The sequence below is a fragment of the Takifugu rubripes genome, chromosome 17 (genome assembly GCF_901000725.2).
Source record: "Takifugu rubripes chromosome 17, fTakRub1.2, whole genome shotgun sequence".
Classification (NCBI taxonomy): Eukaryota; Metazoa; Chordata; class Actinopteri; order Tetraodontiformes; family Tetraodontidae; genus Takifugu; species Takifugu rubripes.
In genome coordinates, this window is record NC_042301.1 from 11,394,517 (window position 1) to 11,410,391 (window position 15,875).

A 15,875-nucleotide genomic window follows, 5' to 3' on the forward strand; every position below is an offset into this window, starting at 1 on the left:
CTGTCTGCTGACAGACAAACAGACAGACAGCTAGACAGACAGCTAGACAGACAGACAGACAGACAGACAGATAGATAGATAGAGACTGGATGATTCATTCACACGCCCGCGGTTGCAGCCACTCCATCAGTGTGCTGCCAAATAAAAAATCTTTATATCTGCACATCAGGATGCACCACATGTTGCGTTAAAACGCCGGAAACCCCAGATTGCAGCCCTCCGTCGCATCCCCTCGGTGTTCACAGTCAGGCCTGGACGCTGGTGTCGACGCTGCTGGGTCGGGATGTAAAACGCTAATGAAGTCCCTCCTCTCATGTCTCTGCGCCTCCCGCGGTTAACCGGTTCCTGTGCAGCGTTTAAGGGCTCTGTAAAAACCAGCTCCCGTCGCGACCAGCGGTCTGTCATCTCCACACACGCCGAGCGGCTGCAGGGGTCGCCAGCCCGGAGGCAGCGCGGCCGCCGCTCCAAACGCGCCGTCTCCGCGTCCGTCATTGCAGACGCACGTGTGTCTAATTTGGGCGTCTGAGCCCCGGACGGCGCTGCGCTTTCCGTGAGGAGGAAATGATGGAGGAGGAAAGTTTCTGACGCCTCTCCGTTTGGTGGAGATCCGCAAAAACAGGCGGAGATCAGTTGTGGCTCTGCGCGCTCCGCTTGTCCTCCTCTGACCGACGAAACACAGAAGATCTGGAATAAAACCTGGATGGATTTGGGATTAACCGGTTCCCCGACACTGAAATGTCTGAGGATTGGAAATGCAGCTCCACGCCTGTCTTTTGCTTTTTATTATCACAACAGGTAAAATAAACCTGTCTTTATTTTTGATCTTTCTGATTCTTTTATGAGATATGCTATTTTCATTACCCGTTTTCTTCTAATTAATCTGGAATCCTGCTTTTAATTGTCATTGTAACGATGTGTTTGATTTAAAAGTCAGACTTCAGGTTGGACATGTTTATTTTACCCAAGTTGTTTTTTTTAAATTGACAATTTACGCGGCTTCTCTTTCACCACCATTTGTTTTCCCTTCCAGATAAAATATTGTCCCTGTCCCAGCATCGCTGCGGTGGAAACATCAGCCTGGACCAGGGGCCTGCTGGCACCATCAATCTCACTTTACCTGGACGCCTCAATGACGCCAACGTCACCAACAACACGGGCAGCCAGACCGATGAACCCCCGCCAGTTTCAGTTTGCACTTGGATAATAGATGTTCCTCTGGGCTGGACGGTCCATTTAGCCTTGTCAGAGTCGGCGCGTGGTTCCACTGTGTGGGTGCGTTGTGTCTGGAATCAGAAGGACCACATCCTGGAGACCAAGGGGAAAGTGGCGCTCTCCCACTGTGATGGAAACAAAGGCACCCTTTTGTGGGGAGCAGCTGGACAGTCGCCGAATTCAATTCGGCTGTCATATTACGGTAGGACCCCATGACACAATTACCCACTTTACTGATCTAGTTTAAGTCCTCCCTTGTTGGCACTTGAGTTTAATGTGATTAGTCTTGAGCTGAGGGGTGCGTACCTTTGTGTACAGTAGGAAAATCATATATTTGCTGGAAAATGAGGTGTTTGTTGTGGCGTGAGCTGTAAAACTCTCCGTCGGAAAGTTCAGATCACTCTCGCCTGTTTATGGTTTCCACTCATGTCACATAGTCCTGCTCTGCTCTGTTTTCTTTTTTAATGTTTGTTCCTGGCGATCCAGTTCAGGAAGATGAGTGGAATTCCACAGAGGAACGCACCAGCGCGCGGCCAGACCTTGATCCTCGGGCTCAGACGGGAACCATCTTGACCAGCTTGTCGCCCATTGGTCCCGAAGTGGTGACAGGAACAGATGGGGGCAGGGGTCGCCTCCACGAAGGCAAGGAGAAGCGGGCTTCTTGGCCCCAAGCCGGGTCCAGTAGCACCTCTCCGTTGCAAGGGCCGCTACATCCCACCTCACACCCACAGAGACGCACCGCGGCTGGGGAAACCGATAGGGAAGCGCTGCTACTTCCTGAGGAAACGACCAACAATAGAGCGGATACATCTGGAGCCGCTCACCTCACTGATGGGCCCGTATCTGCCAGCCAGAGGACACACCCATATTTTCAAAACACTTTCAGTTCTGGCCCATTTCACACATCGCAGTCAACAAACACGGAAAGCTACAAATTCCCGGGCACCCACAAGCCCCTGAACCCCTCACCTTCCAGTAGCTCCAGTACCAGGGTCGGTCCAGGTGTCCCCAGGATTACAGCCGGTCGCACCGCCATATCTACGAGCTCTCGGGATTATCCCTCTGCGTCCAGCTCCGTCATTCCCAGTCTTACCTCTTCTCTGCCTGATCTTCCGTCCGGGATCACCTGGAAGGGTGAGACCACCCTGAACCGTCGTGATGTTAGTCTAACCCCGGGACAGAAGCAACCCAACTCCTGGAGGAGCCAGAGAAGCACAGACGGACATAACGCTGATCTCACCTCTGCAACCACCTCCGAACCTCTAAAAACGCCAACCGCACAGCAGGCGGGCGATCCGGGCTCTGGGCCGACCGCGTCAACGCTAGCGCCAGCCGTCCAAAACCTCGGCGTGATTTATTCATCTCCCTCCCACCCAACAGATCTCCCCGCTGCTGTAGAGGCCATGTCCTTTCACCCAAACGCCAGTGATAATGACTCGGTACCATCTGCCACGTCAAACGACGCCACTCGCACGTCTGTGTCCGACTCCTCAGAGAAATCGGAAGGCGTACAGGTGTTTCACCCTGTCACCTCCCCTTCGCCGATCTGGACCAGCACACTACAGAGCGCAGAGCTCGCCACACGGTCCTTGCTTTCTTATTTAACATCACCATTCACACACACCAGAAAAGACTCGACGCACACCACGCTGAGGAATTCAGTATCTGTCTCCCTGGTGTCCGACTGGATCATTCCAGCTTCTTCCACACCCAAGACAGCGGTAACATTCGAAGATGTGGCCCAGAACGCAGCCGCTACAGGAGCCAGCACCAGCTCACGGGGTCCTACTTTCACACTCTTACATCACCAACTGCCCACAGTTGCAGCCACTCCAGTCCCGCATTTGTCATCGACACACTCATCCGCACCTCCACACACACCCCAAACACATACAGGTCCACATTCCACGCACATGGCAACAACTCCTGAATCCTCCAGGCACTCAGTCCGTTTGGACCATGAAACCACACCAGTCACACCATCAACAGTCAAATCTACAGCATCACACACTCCACACACACTCCGCGGCACATCGGCCGGCGCCAACGCACTGGCTACGGACAACAAATCCCACAAATTTAGTACTGCGACACATTTGTCGACAGCGACAACTCCAGTGTCGGAACACAAACATGGAGAGGATAAAGAGGAGGAGTCTTGGCCGCAGCCTCCCAGCAGCACACCAGCAGGACCTTCACAGAAACCCGGGACAACCCAGCATGCCCACGCCGGGCGCCACACGGCAACTTCCTCAGATGGTCCAACCTCCACGGCCAGCCAGACACCCAAGTTCTTCATCGTGCCCGACCAGCCCCCCGCCATCAAAGGTGCCAAAAACATGACCTGTAATTTAAACGGTACGCCCCGGGTCTGTCATGGTGACGTTGTTTGGTTGCTGTCTCCAGTGGAGTCCATTGAACTGCTGCTGCAAATCATCGTGGACGAGTCCTGCTCAGTCTCTGGCTTAGAGGACGACGCGGCAGCCTGGGTGAGAGACGTCCAGCACAGAACCACGCACAGATGTGACACAGAGAGAGGTGTTTAAATGTAGAACTCTTCCTTATTTTCTTTAGTTGGAGCCATATCTGCAGAGGGCCCCGGGGTTCAGCAGACTGCAGGGAGTCTGGAGCAGGTGAGGGCTTCTAGACCATCGATGTGTTAGCTGGTCTACAGGACAGCAGCGATATATAAATACTACTGCTTCTATAGTATCATTTATAATACTATATCACTGATATATATGCTATAAATATGGCACAAGCAATTGCTGTTGGATCAAGAAAAGGACCTACGCTGTTTGCTTCTTGTCCTAGTAAGCTAACATGATAACCAATAACATAATTGATGAAGAGAACTCATCTGAAAACATAAAAGATGTGTGAATATTATCCTACTGTATGATATAGTTGTGATGGGTTAACTGAAATATTCTGTTGGTTGTTGTTTATGTCAGGAGGGCAGACGTGTTTTGCGATGGCATTTTAAGATTGAGAGGTGAATAAGCTACTGCGGTGACGTGGTGCTGTTGTCATGTTGTGCTGTGATGCTGTTGTTGAAGTGGCCACGCGGTGCAGAGTCTGGTGGAGTTTAAAACCAGCAAGGCCCTGCAGTGGCTCAGCATGACAGGACCCACATCGCTGCTGGAACGTACGGGATTAGCTCACGCGGTTCACCAGGGGAGGAGTTTAAGATCAGCCAAGATCACCAACGTCACACTTGGAGGTAAGACTAAGACTAGAGGACAAGGATCCTCAGCTGTCTTAAGGGGTTTAATGTGACCTCGGCAGGGACATGAATACTTCTTTTCTACCTCTTTTTCTTCAGCTGGCTCAGACCCAGTTGCTATATTAAGTGAATGGCTTACATTCTCAAATGTATTTACTTAATTAGTCCTACAGAGAATCCTGCAAATCCCCTAACTTAATTAGAGTGATTCTTTTAAAATCACATTTCAGTTGTGACACATCTGATTATTGCAGCTAGCGTGCAAACACATGCCAGTGGTATCCACATAGTCGAGTCCTTTGCAATTTGCTCTTTCAATTTGATGTGATTTGCTGTCACGTCCTGTTACCAGGCCTACAGGCCGACGTGTGCGAGTGGTTGCTGCAGTGCCAGGCGGGTTATAACTGCAGATCACAGCCTGGAACTTCAAATTACAGCTGCTCCTCTGTCTGCCACTCTGACTACTGCCACCATCACGGCATCTGCACACACCACCCAGGCCAACTTCCTGTTTGTCGGTAAAAAGACACAGACATGCCCATGTGTGATTTTTTTTCTGCCCTTTAAAGGAAGGTCTGTGAATGAACGGTTGTGGGTTGTTTGCACCTTAGCTGCCTCGTAGGAAACGACTTCTGGTACATGGGTCAGAGGTGTGACCTGAGGATGACTCGAGCGCGGCTCGTGGGCGCATGTGTGGCCATCTTACTTGTCATAGTGACAGTAATTGGCATTTTGGCCTTTGTGGCTGTGAGACGCTACAAAGCCATTCTGATCCAGGCCAAAGTCGACCAGACACGGAGCAGGTAGGCGTCACCTCACAAACATAAAAAACAACAAAAGTGCTACTGCTACTGCTACTGCTACTGCTACTGCTACTGCTACTGCTACTGCTACTACTGCTACTACTACTACTACTACTTTACTACTACTACTACTACTACTACTACTACTACTACTACTACTACTACTACTACTAATAATAATAATAATAATAATAATAATAATAATGCGCAATATACAAAATCATTATGTAGTTGCAATAATGTCCACTAGATGTCGCACCCTAGCTGCGGTTGAATGAAATATAGTCAATATTGCCAACTGTACTGCTGTATATATTATTTTAAAGATAAAAATTACATTTTTACCATTTTAAATTTTGCTAGTGATGATTTATGAAGTAATGCATTGAACCAAGCTTTTATTTATCCAAAAGGTCTATTAGTCAAATTCACTTATAGATAATAGATTTATGCTGTTATTCTCTTCGTGGAAAATACATAAATTGTATTTTTGTGGTCCTCCTGTTTCCAGACACAACGCACCCACAGAGTTGAACCACGGTCCGACTCAGACAAGGCTACATTTTTTAATTTCTAGATAAATTGATAAATGTCTCACAGATATTGGCTGAAGTTTAATGTCACAGCCATCCTAACAAATACATGTTTTCACTTCAACAGTTTTAAACATTAAATATACACTTTGCAGATTTATTTTAATTTTAAGTGCCCAGAGCTGATGTGTGATCAGACGTTATAACACAAGATGCAAGTAATGGAAACCTGAGCAGAGAGTCACGTCCATCGTGTCATTTGTTGTCTGCGCCTGTTTTGGTAGCCAGGATTGTGCAGAGTCCCTCTTTGTCTCTCCTCTGTTTTTTAACGTGTCAGCCAGGTCAAAACCTTCTGATAGCAGTTTTTAAAAGTACAAGTGTGGAATGATATGTGAATTGTTTTTAATGATACATGAGTGTCTAATTTAATCTATTGACCCTTTAACTGATGCGCTGTCATGCATCGCAGTAAAAAACTTTAACGTAAAAATGATCCATCAGCTTTCACACGTGCTTTTTTTCTACATCGAGGTAAACACATGTGCATGTTTCCTTGGTGGTCGCAGCCACCTTCATCTCCACAATCACTTTCTGTCATATGATTTTGTTTTTCTTTCAAATGTAGACTACAAAAACAAACAATTCAAGCCAGACTAAATTGAAGTGCATACAATGCATGCTTTGACTACATTGTGCACATTTGGACCCCACATTCAGGTTTTTTGTGTGTGTGTGTGGGTGTGTGTGCAGCTACCGCAGGTTCAACCATTTTGATGAGCTGTCAGGACGGTTCTGGTTGCGTTCGTGGGCAGGATCAGCAGACTCGCTTGATAATCCTGCCTTTACACGCTCTGATGAGTTATTGCACCTGCGGGCTCTCGACCGCCCCTGCTGTTACCATGACGACACGCTGTCGCTGGCATCCACCTGCCCCAGCCATGGGACACGCATCAATACCATCTACCCCCATAGGTACACGCCAAAATATGAATGAATGATTGGCTGTAATCTGTTTTTGTATTGATAGATGCTGTAAAATCTTGCAAATAAAAAGACATATTGTGTATTTTGCATGTTAACAGATTGTTCCAAAATCAGTCCTAAACACATGCACGGGTTGAATGAAGTGTGTAAACAAAACCCCCCACTTATGTAAGCATTATTTCTGATGGATTTGTAGTGATAGTTGTGTCTAATAACTCTGTGGCCCTTTGTTTGATCATTAGCTCTCAGTATGGTTGGAGGGGAAGTGAGTTGAGCATCAGAGATGGAGTGTTGGACTCCGGCAAGGCCAGTGACCTGTCTGTGTGCAGCTGGCCTGTGGAACCCATTCACTGGACACCCTTCCCTCTTCTGCAGCAGCTGGCATCCAACAGGACACCCACAGTGAGTGTGTGTGTGTGTGTGTGTGTGTGTGTGTGTGTGTGTGTGTGTGTGTGTGTGTGTGTGTATGTGTGTGTGTCACATTATCATTCTACTGTGCTGCACAAACAACATGACACACACCTGAACTTTAAATGAAAAGTCAGTTGATCACACACAATGCAAGCGTTGTAGAGACTCTAGATTGTACTTGTCTTACTGGTCTGACAAGTTCAAATAAACTTCCTTTTTGCTGGTTGCCACTTTACAAAGAGAGCAAGGCAGTTGGGCACATACAGTACATGTATTATTAAAGTAACGTGGAAGTGATAATCCAGATATCATCGCAGAAGTTTATACCCATTGATTATTAGCAAATGCTCAGAGCTGGATTTGTTCTGATGGGAGAGCAGATAACAGAACTCTGGTACATACCGAACAAACCACATACGTGCCCGGACATGCCATTCAAGCTCTGAGATTCTTGATGTTTCTGAAACCAGTAGGCCTGTTCAGGAATCCAACCATGTGTGAGAGCCAGGGAGTGTCGGGGTGGCCGTACATCTGCTTTCAATATGTTCTCTTGTTTCCCTGTGAAACCAGGTGAGAGTTTCAAGGCCACGGTCCTACTGTGAAGGCATGGAGCTTGTAGACCTGGGGAAGAGCTGGACTGCCTGACACACATTGACTGACCGTTTTCTCTTTAGCTCACCGTTGTGTTTTCAACCTGGTTTGTTTAAGGTCACTAAATGGTAAATGTGTATATGAATAAGTGTACGTTAACTTTAAAAGCTGTTGTAACTTTGTTCAGATGTTTAGTCTGCGTTCTTTGCTAGCTGGTAGACGCTGACAAAATAAAGGTTGCACTGGAAAAATAAAATCCATAATTAAAATGTACATTTGCTTGATACCAAGTCAAGACACCACTTCCTCTGTTGCGTAAAAATGAAGTTTCGGGGGTGCATCCCGCCTTTGCCTGCTCGTGTTGTAATTTGTGGCCAGTCCATATGCAATTGGGAAGATAAAGCCAGCCTGATCACAAAGAGAAGTCAGCTCTTTATTGTGACATTTCACCTCATTTTTATGGCACCAAATAAGTCAAAAGTAAGTCAACCAAAATCAATCTGAAACCTTGGGCTTCAGTTGATATACGAGCATGAACATAAACCTGTGGTAACGAACAATACGGGCATGTAAAAGGAGATCATTCAATCATTCATTCAAAAAACTGAAGAAGAGGGACAGATGTTATATTTGCCTGCCATGAAGAAACAGCCTTCTTTTCTCTCTGGATATAAGAAAAATTGTAAAATGTTGAGTGTTTGAGTTGTTTTTGCTATATTTAATTGTTTAGATTAATCAACGCTTTGTTGTTTCTGTAAAATATTAACCTGCAAAAATATTTTTTTATTCTGGTGTGATGTAAATCCCAAATTTAATTTAAAAATGTCAAAAATTAGAAGATGAAACTCAATAAATTAATCTGACCACTCTATTTCATAAGAGGCTCTAATTGCAAGCGATTAAAACTGTACTTCTTTTCAGGTGTGTAATTGTAGAATAAAATATGCATTAATCTAAAAACCCACAATAATGAATCTGGAGAAAGGAAATGTGTTGGTTAAAAGGATTAAGTAAAAGCCAGTTTTCAGAATTCAAACACCCAGTTGTCTTGTGAGGAGTCCAGACATTCAATCTGAAGATGTCTGGCATCAGTGCCCAAGTCTAAAAAACAAAAAAATGCAGATCAGCTTTTGTTTTATTCCCTCTTTCCTGTTACTTTTCCCTGAATATGTAAGGGACAATACATTAAATCCTTTCAGTCAAACACACTTTATTGCCCTGCCATGAAAGTGAGCAGGAATGTGCCGTCAAGATGTCAAGAACAAATTTGGTTGTGCAATTCTGTATCAATCCCTGTCCTGGGAAAATGACTAATTCAAAAGACAGGAAGTGTGGCATTATCTATTGTGAAAATCTGAGTTTTGTTGGAGGGGTGTGGTTAAGTAACGTATGAGTGCAAAGTGGATGGCGATACCTGCTTGCTTCTTCCATTTACGGTAGTAGTCAGAGCTGCGAGCCAAGCCTATGAAGTTCTGGGTGTGAGGGCTTGAGCAACACAAAGGGCGCATACATGTTTGTGCATGAATGAATGACTCAACCATCCCATCAAGTTTTAAAATGACTTTAGACAGGTGCAAACTGTCGATGCCTGAAAAGGGGTAATAAGTACAAACTTCAAACATAGGGGGGAGGGGGAGGCTGTTTCTCTTTTGGGGATAAGTCTCTAGGGATGTGATGATGATGGATAGAATAATCAAGAGCTGGTAAGCAAGCTGCACAGCAGACACACAGCCTTAAAAAGTGAGATTCATTCATTTCCTCAGAGTGGTCACATGACCTGAGCAGCGCATTCTTCCCCCCATGTGACTCAGTCCAATATCTCCTTATATGGATGTCATCCAAAGGACTTCTTAAAGGGATGGCTGCCCAGCCTTGGGTTGAAACTTGATGGTGTGTGTGTGTGTGTGTGTGTGTGTGTGTGTGTGTGTGTGTGTGTGTGTGTATGTGTGTGTGTGTGTGTGTGTGTGCGCGCGCACTCGTGTATATGTACATGTATGCACACACTTGTCTCAGGAGGATAATGTCAGTCTGAGAAGCCAATTCCCTGATCAGCTCACTCCCCTCTGCATTAAGTAGAGGGAAGTCATTCCTAATGCTGTATAGCTGATGACTTATGGCATTTGTAGCTTTGTGTGGTCACTTCCTGCATGCATTTGCTGAAGTGAAACATTGTGAAACCTACTTCCTGTTTCTCCTGGTGAGTTGGCTCTCATATATCCTTATTAGGAACACATACAGCCAGTGAGAATTTAGAGTTTATGAGTCTTTGTCCAGTGCCCTTATTGAGTTAAATCCCCTACCCAGACCAACCCACTTAGTCCCAGGTCAACAGATAAGATGCATTTTGTGTGAGACTTCTTAGTGATGTAATAAACACACACACACACACATTGTGAGATAAAGAAATATATAATTTTTTAAAAAAACAGGAGTGCCCTAGAATAGGCATATCAAATGCTATACATGTGAATATTTATTTCATAATAGGTCCTGAATGCTCATTTTAAACCAAAATCTTTTTATGTAAGATTAGTGTCTGACACAGCACAGATCACTCATCTGAAATGTGACCAGGCAGGTGGTGAGGGCTAACAGATTTGGAACTTAAGAATGTTTTCACTGTAAACACACTGATGCTTGACCACATCTATTGCTTTCACATTTGTGAGAAACACTGCTATGTCAGACCAGCCATGTCAATCAGGGTGTTGACAGTGGGGTCAGTGACCCTGGGATTGTAGCCACACATCAACCATGAAGGAGACAGTCGGCCTCTTCTTGCAGTTTTGCGGCATTTATTTTGTGACCTCCACAGAAATCACATTAGTAATAGTTCTATTGGTGTTTGAAGATATATTTATATGGATGAACATAGAGAAGAACTTTTTTTAAAAAAGCTTTTATCAAATGTTTGATGTACTGGGGAAAGACTGCAGATAATCTCCCGCTGGTTACTCCCGTTATTGCAAGATTTGTATTCCGATCTGTCAACGAAAGGAGCAACAGAGGTTTAATCACACTCACTACCCTGATATGACAGATGAGTAAGATGCCTCGCTGTAAGCTGGACGTGCCCAAATTGCTCAAATTGATAATATAAAGGTTAGTTTGGGCGACACTTGTCCCCTTCTGGTTGTGTCAGAGCGCAGACCGGTCCCAGCACGCGCCACACCCAGTGGATGCGGCTGGACCAATCAGAGCGCGCCGAGCGGAAAGTTCTCCTTTTAAGGAGAGGGGGCTGCAGCGCGAGCGCTGATAAAAGTCCTGCAATTTCCCGGCCTCCATTGCAGTCAAGTGCAGACATCACATCTTAACGGATTCACAGTCCTTCTAAGCCGAGAACCCTCCTTCACATAGGTAAGAGAAATACCTGCTGGGTTTTTACATTTCAATGCGGCACACAAAAAAGAAGCTCTACCTATTTCACACCATAGGTAATGCCTTTCATGCAGTTAGTTTAATTTTAACGTCATTTTTTCCCCCCAGCGACCACTTATTTGTATAAGACTTAAATCCCCATGATTTTATTTTTTATAAAAATTTAGGATGCCGGTAACCGTTAGTGTTGAGGTGCGGATAGTGCGAAATAACTCTTGTCATCAGCTGGTTAGTTTGAGGGCACCACACTATTATTATGGGTCGCCCTTCTGGCTTACATGTCTGCTCTAAGACCCTGTCTCGGTCTCCGATTTCACACACAGACCGATGATGGAGCCCAGACAGATCCAATTAGACGCTAAACCGACGTCAGTCTCCTGTGAAATAACCATCACTTGAGACGAAGACTTGAGAAGAACTTTTGACATGACAAAAGTTGACGCAAAACCTCCGAACTGTCAACCTGATGACTAAATAAGTTAATTTTCCTTTGGAGAGATGGTATGCGGCGTTTGTTTGCTCATAATGTGGCAGTAGTTAATTCATCTGTGCTGATCCGTTTGGAGGGAGTGGTCGATTATGTGTCACTTGCCGTTAAACGGCCGCTGGGCGGCTTCGCAGGCCGCTTCCAAACCGCACTCGCTTTTCCCATATATGGTCATGGCCGCGGCCGCCTCGGCACAAACCGCCTTTGTTTCGCATCTCTGGCCGCCAACGTGCGCCACCCAGCGTCTGGCCGGTGTAATGACAGGGCCGCCACCGCGCTGATGAATGCCAGATGTGACCACGGACTGTCGCGGCCCATGTGATTGAACTCTCTCCCCTCTCTGCCGCCTCTCCTCCCTGTGCAGAAAATGGATGACGAAATTGCCGCCCTCGTTGTTGACAATGGATCCGGTATGTGCAAAGCTGGCTTTGCAGGAGATGACGCTCCTCGTGCTGTGTTCCCCTCCATCGTTGGACGCCCCAGACATCAGGTATGCCGTCTTGACATTTATTTAAAATTAGAAGAAACGTCTTTTTCTTTTTCTTTTTTTAAATGACCTTTAATCCTCCTTTGTGTCTCAGGGTGTGATGGTTGGCATGGGCCAGAAAGACAGCTATGTTGGTGATGAGGCACAAAGCAAAAGAGGAATCCTGACCCTGAAGTACCCCATCGAGCACGGTATTGTCACCAACTGGGACGACATGGAGAAGATCTGGCATCACACCTTCTACAATGAGCTGAGAGTTGCCCCTGAGGAGCACCCAGTCCTGCTCACTGAGGCCCCCCTGAACCCCAAGGCCAACAGGGAAAAGATGACACAGGTAACGGGCTCATTCTCTCACACATCCTCTGCTTCTTATCCAGTTAAATCTTTAAACGGGAAAGTTTTTCTATTGGGGAAATTGCCATTGCTGAATCTGTTTCCTCCTGCTCCTTACACTTCCAGGGTTCTTCAGTTCTCTTCTGATCTATTTTTCATCTCTGCAGAAGCCTCAGGTTTCTCTTCCTCTGCAATGTAATGCACCAGGAATGATACTGCTGCATGATCACTAATGTTTTCAAAGTAATATCTTGGGGCTTGTCCAAGTGAATGAGACTTCCATCTAATGCTTGTACAGTAGAAATGAACCCATTATTGTAATGGATTTTGTCAGTTTCAAAGGTTTGCAGTGGTTTCCAAAATTTGACTGAACTAATCTGCACAAATTTGGTACTGTTCAGTTTTCTGACTCTTAACTATTTGGATCTCTTGTTCCATCAGATCATGTTTGAGACCTTCAACACCCCTGCCATGTACGTGGCCATCCAGGCTGTGCTGTCCCTGTATGCCTCTGGTCGTACCACTGGTATCGTCATGGACTCTGGTGATGGTGTCACCCACACAGTGCCCATCTATGAAGGCTACGCCTTGCCCCATGCCATCCTCAGGTTGGACCTGGCTGGCAGGGACCTCACAGACTACCTCATGAAGATCCTGACTGAGAGAGGTTACAGCTTCACCACCACAGGTGAACATGGATTCCAACTAGTCTAACACTTGATATACCTCCTTCAGGAGTCTATTAGCCTGCAAAATTCAATGACTAATTTTTATTATTATTATTGTACAGCTGAGCGTGAGATTGTGCGTGACATCAAGGAGAAACTCTGCTATGTTGCGCTGGACTTCGAGCAGGAAATGGGAACTGCTGCCTCCTCTTCATCCCTGGAGAAGAGTTATGAGCTGCCTGACGGACAGGTCATCACTATTGGAAACGAGAGGTTCCGTTGCCCAGAGGCCCTCTTCCAACCCTCTTTCCTTGGCAAGTCAATTCAGGAATTGTGTAAAGTGAAATTAAATTACTTGTATTTGAGTTAAATGATAACCTATCATTTTTCCCACACAACAGGAATGGAGTCTTGTGGTATTCATGAAACTACCTTCAACAGCATCATGAAGTGTGACGTGGACATCCGTAAGGACCTGTATGCCAACACTGTTCTGTCTGGAGGTACCACCATGTACCCTGGAATTGCTGACCGCATGCAGAAGGAAATCACTTCTCTGGCACCAACCACCATGAAGATCAAGGTAAAAATCAGTTTAAGTCAGGCTGGGTGAATGTTTCCAAAAGTTTCTCTGCTTCCCAAGTGGACAAATATTACAATGTGTGAACTTTGTGTTAAATGTATGATTGAGTTTTATTTTCTTCCCTGTAGATCATTGCTCCTCCAGAGAGAAAGTACTCTGTATGGATTGGTGGCTCCATCCTGGCTTCTCTCTCCACCTTCCAGCAGATGTGGATCAGCAAGCAGGAGTATGATGAGTCTGGCCCCAGCATTGTCCACAGGAAATGCTTCTAAACAGACTGTCTGTCCCCACCCCAACACACTGCTAAAATTTTAAATGAATGACTCTGCATACATGCCTAGACAACACACTGGTGTATGCTGAGCCCATAACACCACTCTTCCCCTCATCACTATGGCTATGGCACCAGGCTCCCTGATGGGGGGTGGAAGCTCTGCAAGAGGTGCAGAGTGTGTCCCAGGCGGTGTGAATGTGTGAGGAACATGATGCCCATTGTCGTGTTTGTGTCATTCCAGATGTTTGTTCACCACCTTATTTGCCTCTATGAAGGTTATTCTGATGGGCCCCATCGCCCAGCAGACCTGTAGTATTGCTTAATATGTAAATTAATCTGAAACTTGTGTTGTTTTTGTACTTTCAGCCTTAAACGATACTTGGTCCAGTTTGTCATTATGCAAAAAAAGACAAAGCTTCTATCTTGTGTGGGCGATGAATCAAGGATTGTGCATTGGGCTTTAGCCCTGTGGTGTACACAACAACCCAATAAAGCGCACATGATTGAGAATGTTTCTTGTTCTTTATTTGGTTTGGTCAAAGACTGTCAAGACAAAGCCACAGGTTCTAAGTAACTAACTTGCACACATAATGGTGTCCTGTTGATCAGAAAGGGTTGTAATTGAGAAGGCAAGCTTTACCAAATACTCAATAAAATCAAATTGTACAGTTTATTCAATATCAATCTTTATTTATATAGCACTTCATACGCTAGGTAGCACAAAGTGCCTCACAAAGGATAAAAACAGCAAAGAGAACAAGAGAATCAAGAAAAGGACACACATGCATACAACACACTTACACACACATCCACACACACAAACAAGCTGAGACATGGCTGGGCACCGAGACCTGAGGCGAAGGAGACGCCACCTTTGGAGGCCCACCATGCCGAGGGAGGTCACAGTCCGTGACCACAGGCGGTACCGCCACAAAGACCAGCCCGACCCGGACAGACCGGAGGCTCCACACCAAAGCACAGAGCCCCCTAACCACCCAGACCAGGGTCGACAATGGGACAGCACCCCCAGCGGTAGACCGGAAACATCTCCCAGCCTGGCAGGCCCCAATGAGGAAACACCATGAGGAAACACTGGAGCTAAAAACTGAAGGACTAAAACACTAAATGGGATAAAAGGTATAAAAGCTAAAAACTGAGAAACTAAGAACTGAAGGAGTAAAACGGTACTAAGACTAAAACAGACTGAAACAGTAAATGGGATAAAAGGTGTAAAGACTAAAAACTGAGAATAAGAACTGAGGGAGTAAAACAGTACTAAGACTAAAACAGACTAAAACAGTAAATGGGATAAAAGGTGTAAAGACTAAAAACTGAGAGACTAAGAACTGAGGGAGTAAAACAGTAAAAGTGTCAAGTAAAATAAGGATAAGACATAAAATAAATTGAAAATAATCAGAAAATCAATTAAAGGCCTGATTAAAAAGGTGTGTCTTGAGCCTCTTTTTAAAAATCTCAACAGTCTGCTTGTGATCACAAGCAGCTATTTAGGAATGAGTGGCCATCTGTTTCTTCAAACCACAAAAGATGTCATCAAACTTCCACACTGACTTAAAATATTTGGAATTATTAGATATGACATGCACATAATAAACTGGCTTTACTTCCATATTTGAAGATGGTTTGAACAAGGGAACCACAAGCATGGTGAATAATGGAACAAACTGCAAGGAGTATGAATGCAAATAAATTATGAAGACTGGGTGATCTAAGTGTATTTTATGTATAGTTTACTACTCATTCAGGCATAAGAAGTGTAGATGCCGGTTCTAAACACGATAGAGTAAATGAAATCTTGAGTTTCACAAACACATCAGTTACGGTCTCGCCACAATTCGAATACTCGGAAAATAAAGTTTTTACTGTTTCTTGAACTATCTTCTCGAA

General features: G+C 45.3%; 2 protein-coding genes across 2 annotated transcripts; both read left to right on the forward strand.

Annotated features, from left to right (window-relative positions):
* The first annotated feature begins 213 nt into the window (after positions 1–213).
* LOC105417679 (uncharacterized) lies at positions 214–8,033 on the forward strand. Its single transcript, XM_011612812.2, has 11 exons — positions 214–795; positions 1,031–1,414; positions 1,699–3,540; positions 3,619–3,701; positions 3,787–3,845; positions 4,272–4,435; positions 4,791–4,956; positions 5,050–5,241; positions 6,525–6,746; positions 7,001–7,160; positions 7,740–8,033. Exons 1-11 carry the CDS (start codon positions 753–755, stop codon positions 7,812–7,814), a joined length of 3,390 nt encoding a protein of 1,129 aa, XP_011611114.2. The 5' UTR covers positions 214–752; the 3' UTR covers positions 7,815–8,033.
* Positions 8,034–10,828: 2,795 nt separating this feature from the next.
* On the forward strand, positions 10,829–14,480 carry actb1 (actin, beta 1). Its single transcript, XM_003972302.2, has 7 exons — positions 10,829–11,117; positions 11,990–12,115; positions 12,207–12,446; positions 12,887–13,133; positions 13,236–13,427; positions 13,515–13,696; positions 13,825–14,480. Exons 2-7 carry the CDS (start codon positions 11,993–11,995, stop codon positions 13,966–13,968), a joined length of 1,128 nt encoding a protein of 375 aa, XP_003972351.1. The 5' UTR covers positions 10,829–11,117; positions 11,990–11,992; the 3' UTR covers positions 13,969–14,480.
* The last annotated feature ends 1,395 nt before the right edge of the window (positions 14,481–15,875 follow it).

Excerpts from the sequence above, each read along its gene's own strand:
- LOC105417679 (XM_011612812.2), top strand. The coding sequence starts at position 753 with ATGCAGCTCCACGCCTGTCTTTTGCTTTTTATTATCACAACAG. Across the intron at positions 1,415-1,698 it reads AATTCGGCTGTCATATTACG|TTCAGGAAGATGAGTGGAAT; the intron begins GTAGGACCCCAT and ends CTGGCGATCCAG. Across the intron at positions 6,747-7,000 it reads AATACCATCTACCCCCATAG|CTCTCAGTATGGTTGGAGGG; the intron begins GTACACGCCAAA and ends TTTGATCATTAG.
- actb1 (XM_003972302.2), top strand. The coding sequence starts at position 11,993 with ATGGATGACGAAATTGCCGCCCTCGTTGTTGACAATGGATCCGGTATG. Across the intron at positions 13,428-13,514 it reads CTTCCAACCCTCTTTCCTTG|GAATGGAGTCTTGTGGTATT; the intron begins GCAAGTCAATTC and ends CCCACACAACAG. Across the intron at positions 13,697-13,824 it reads CAACCACCATGAAGATCAAG|ATCATTGCTCCTCCAGAGAG; the intron begins GTAAAAATCAGT and ends TCTTCCCTGTAG.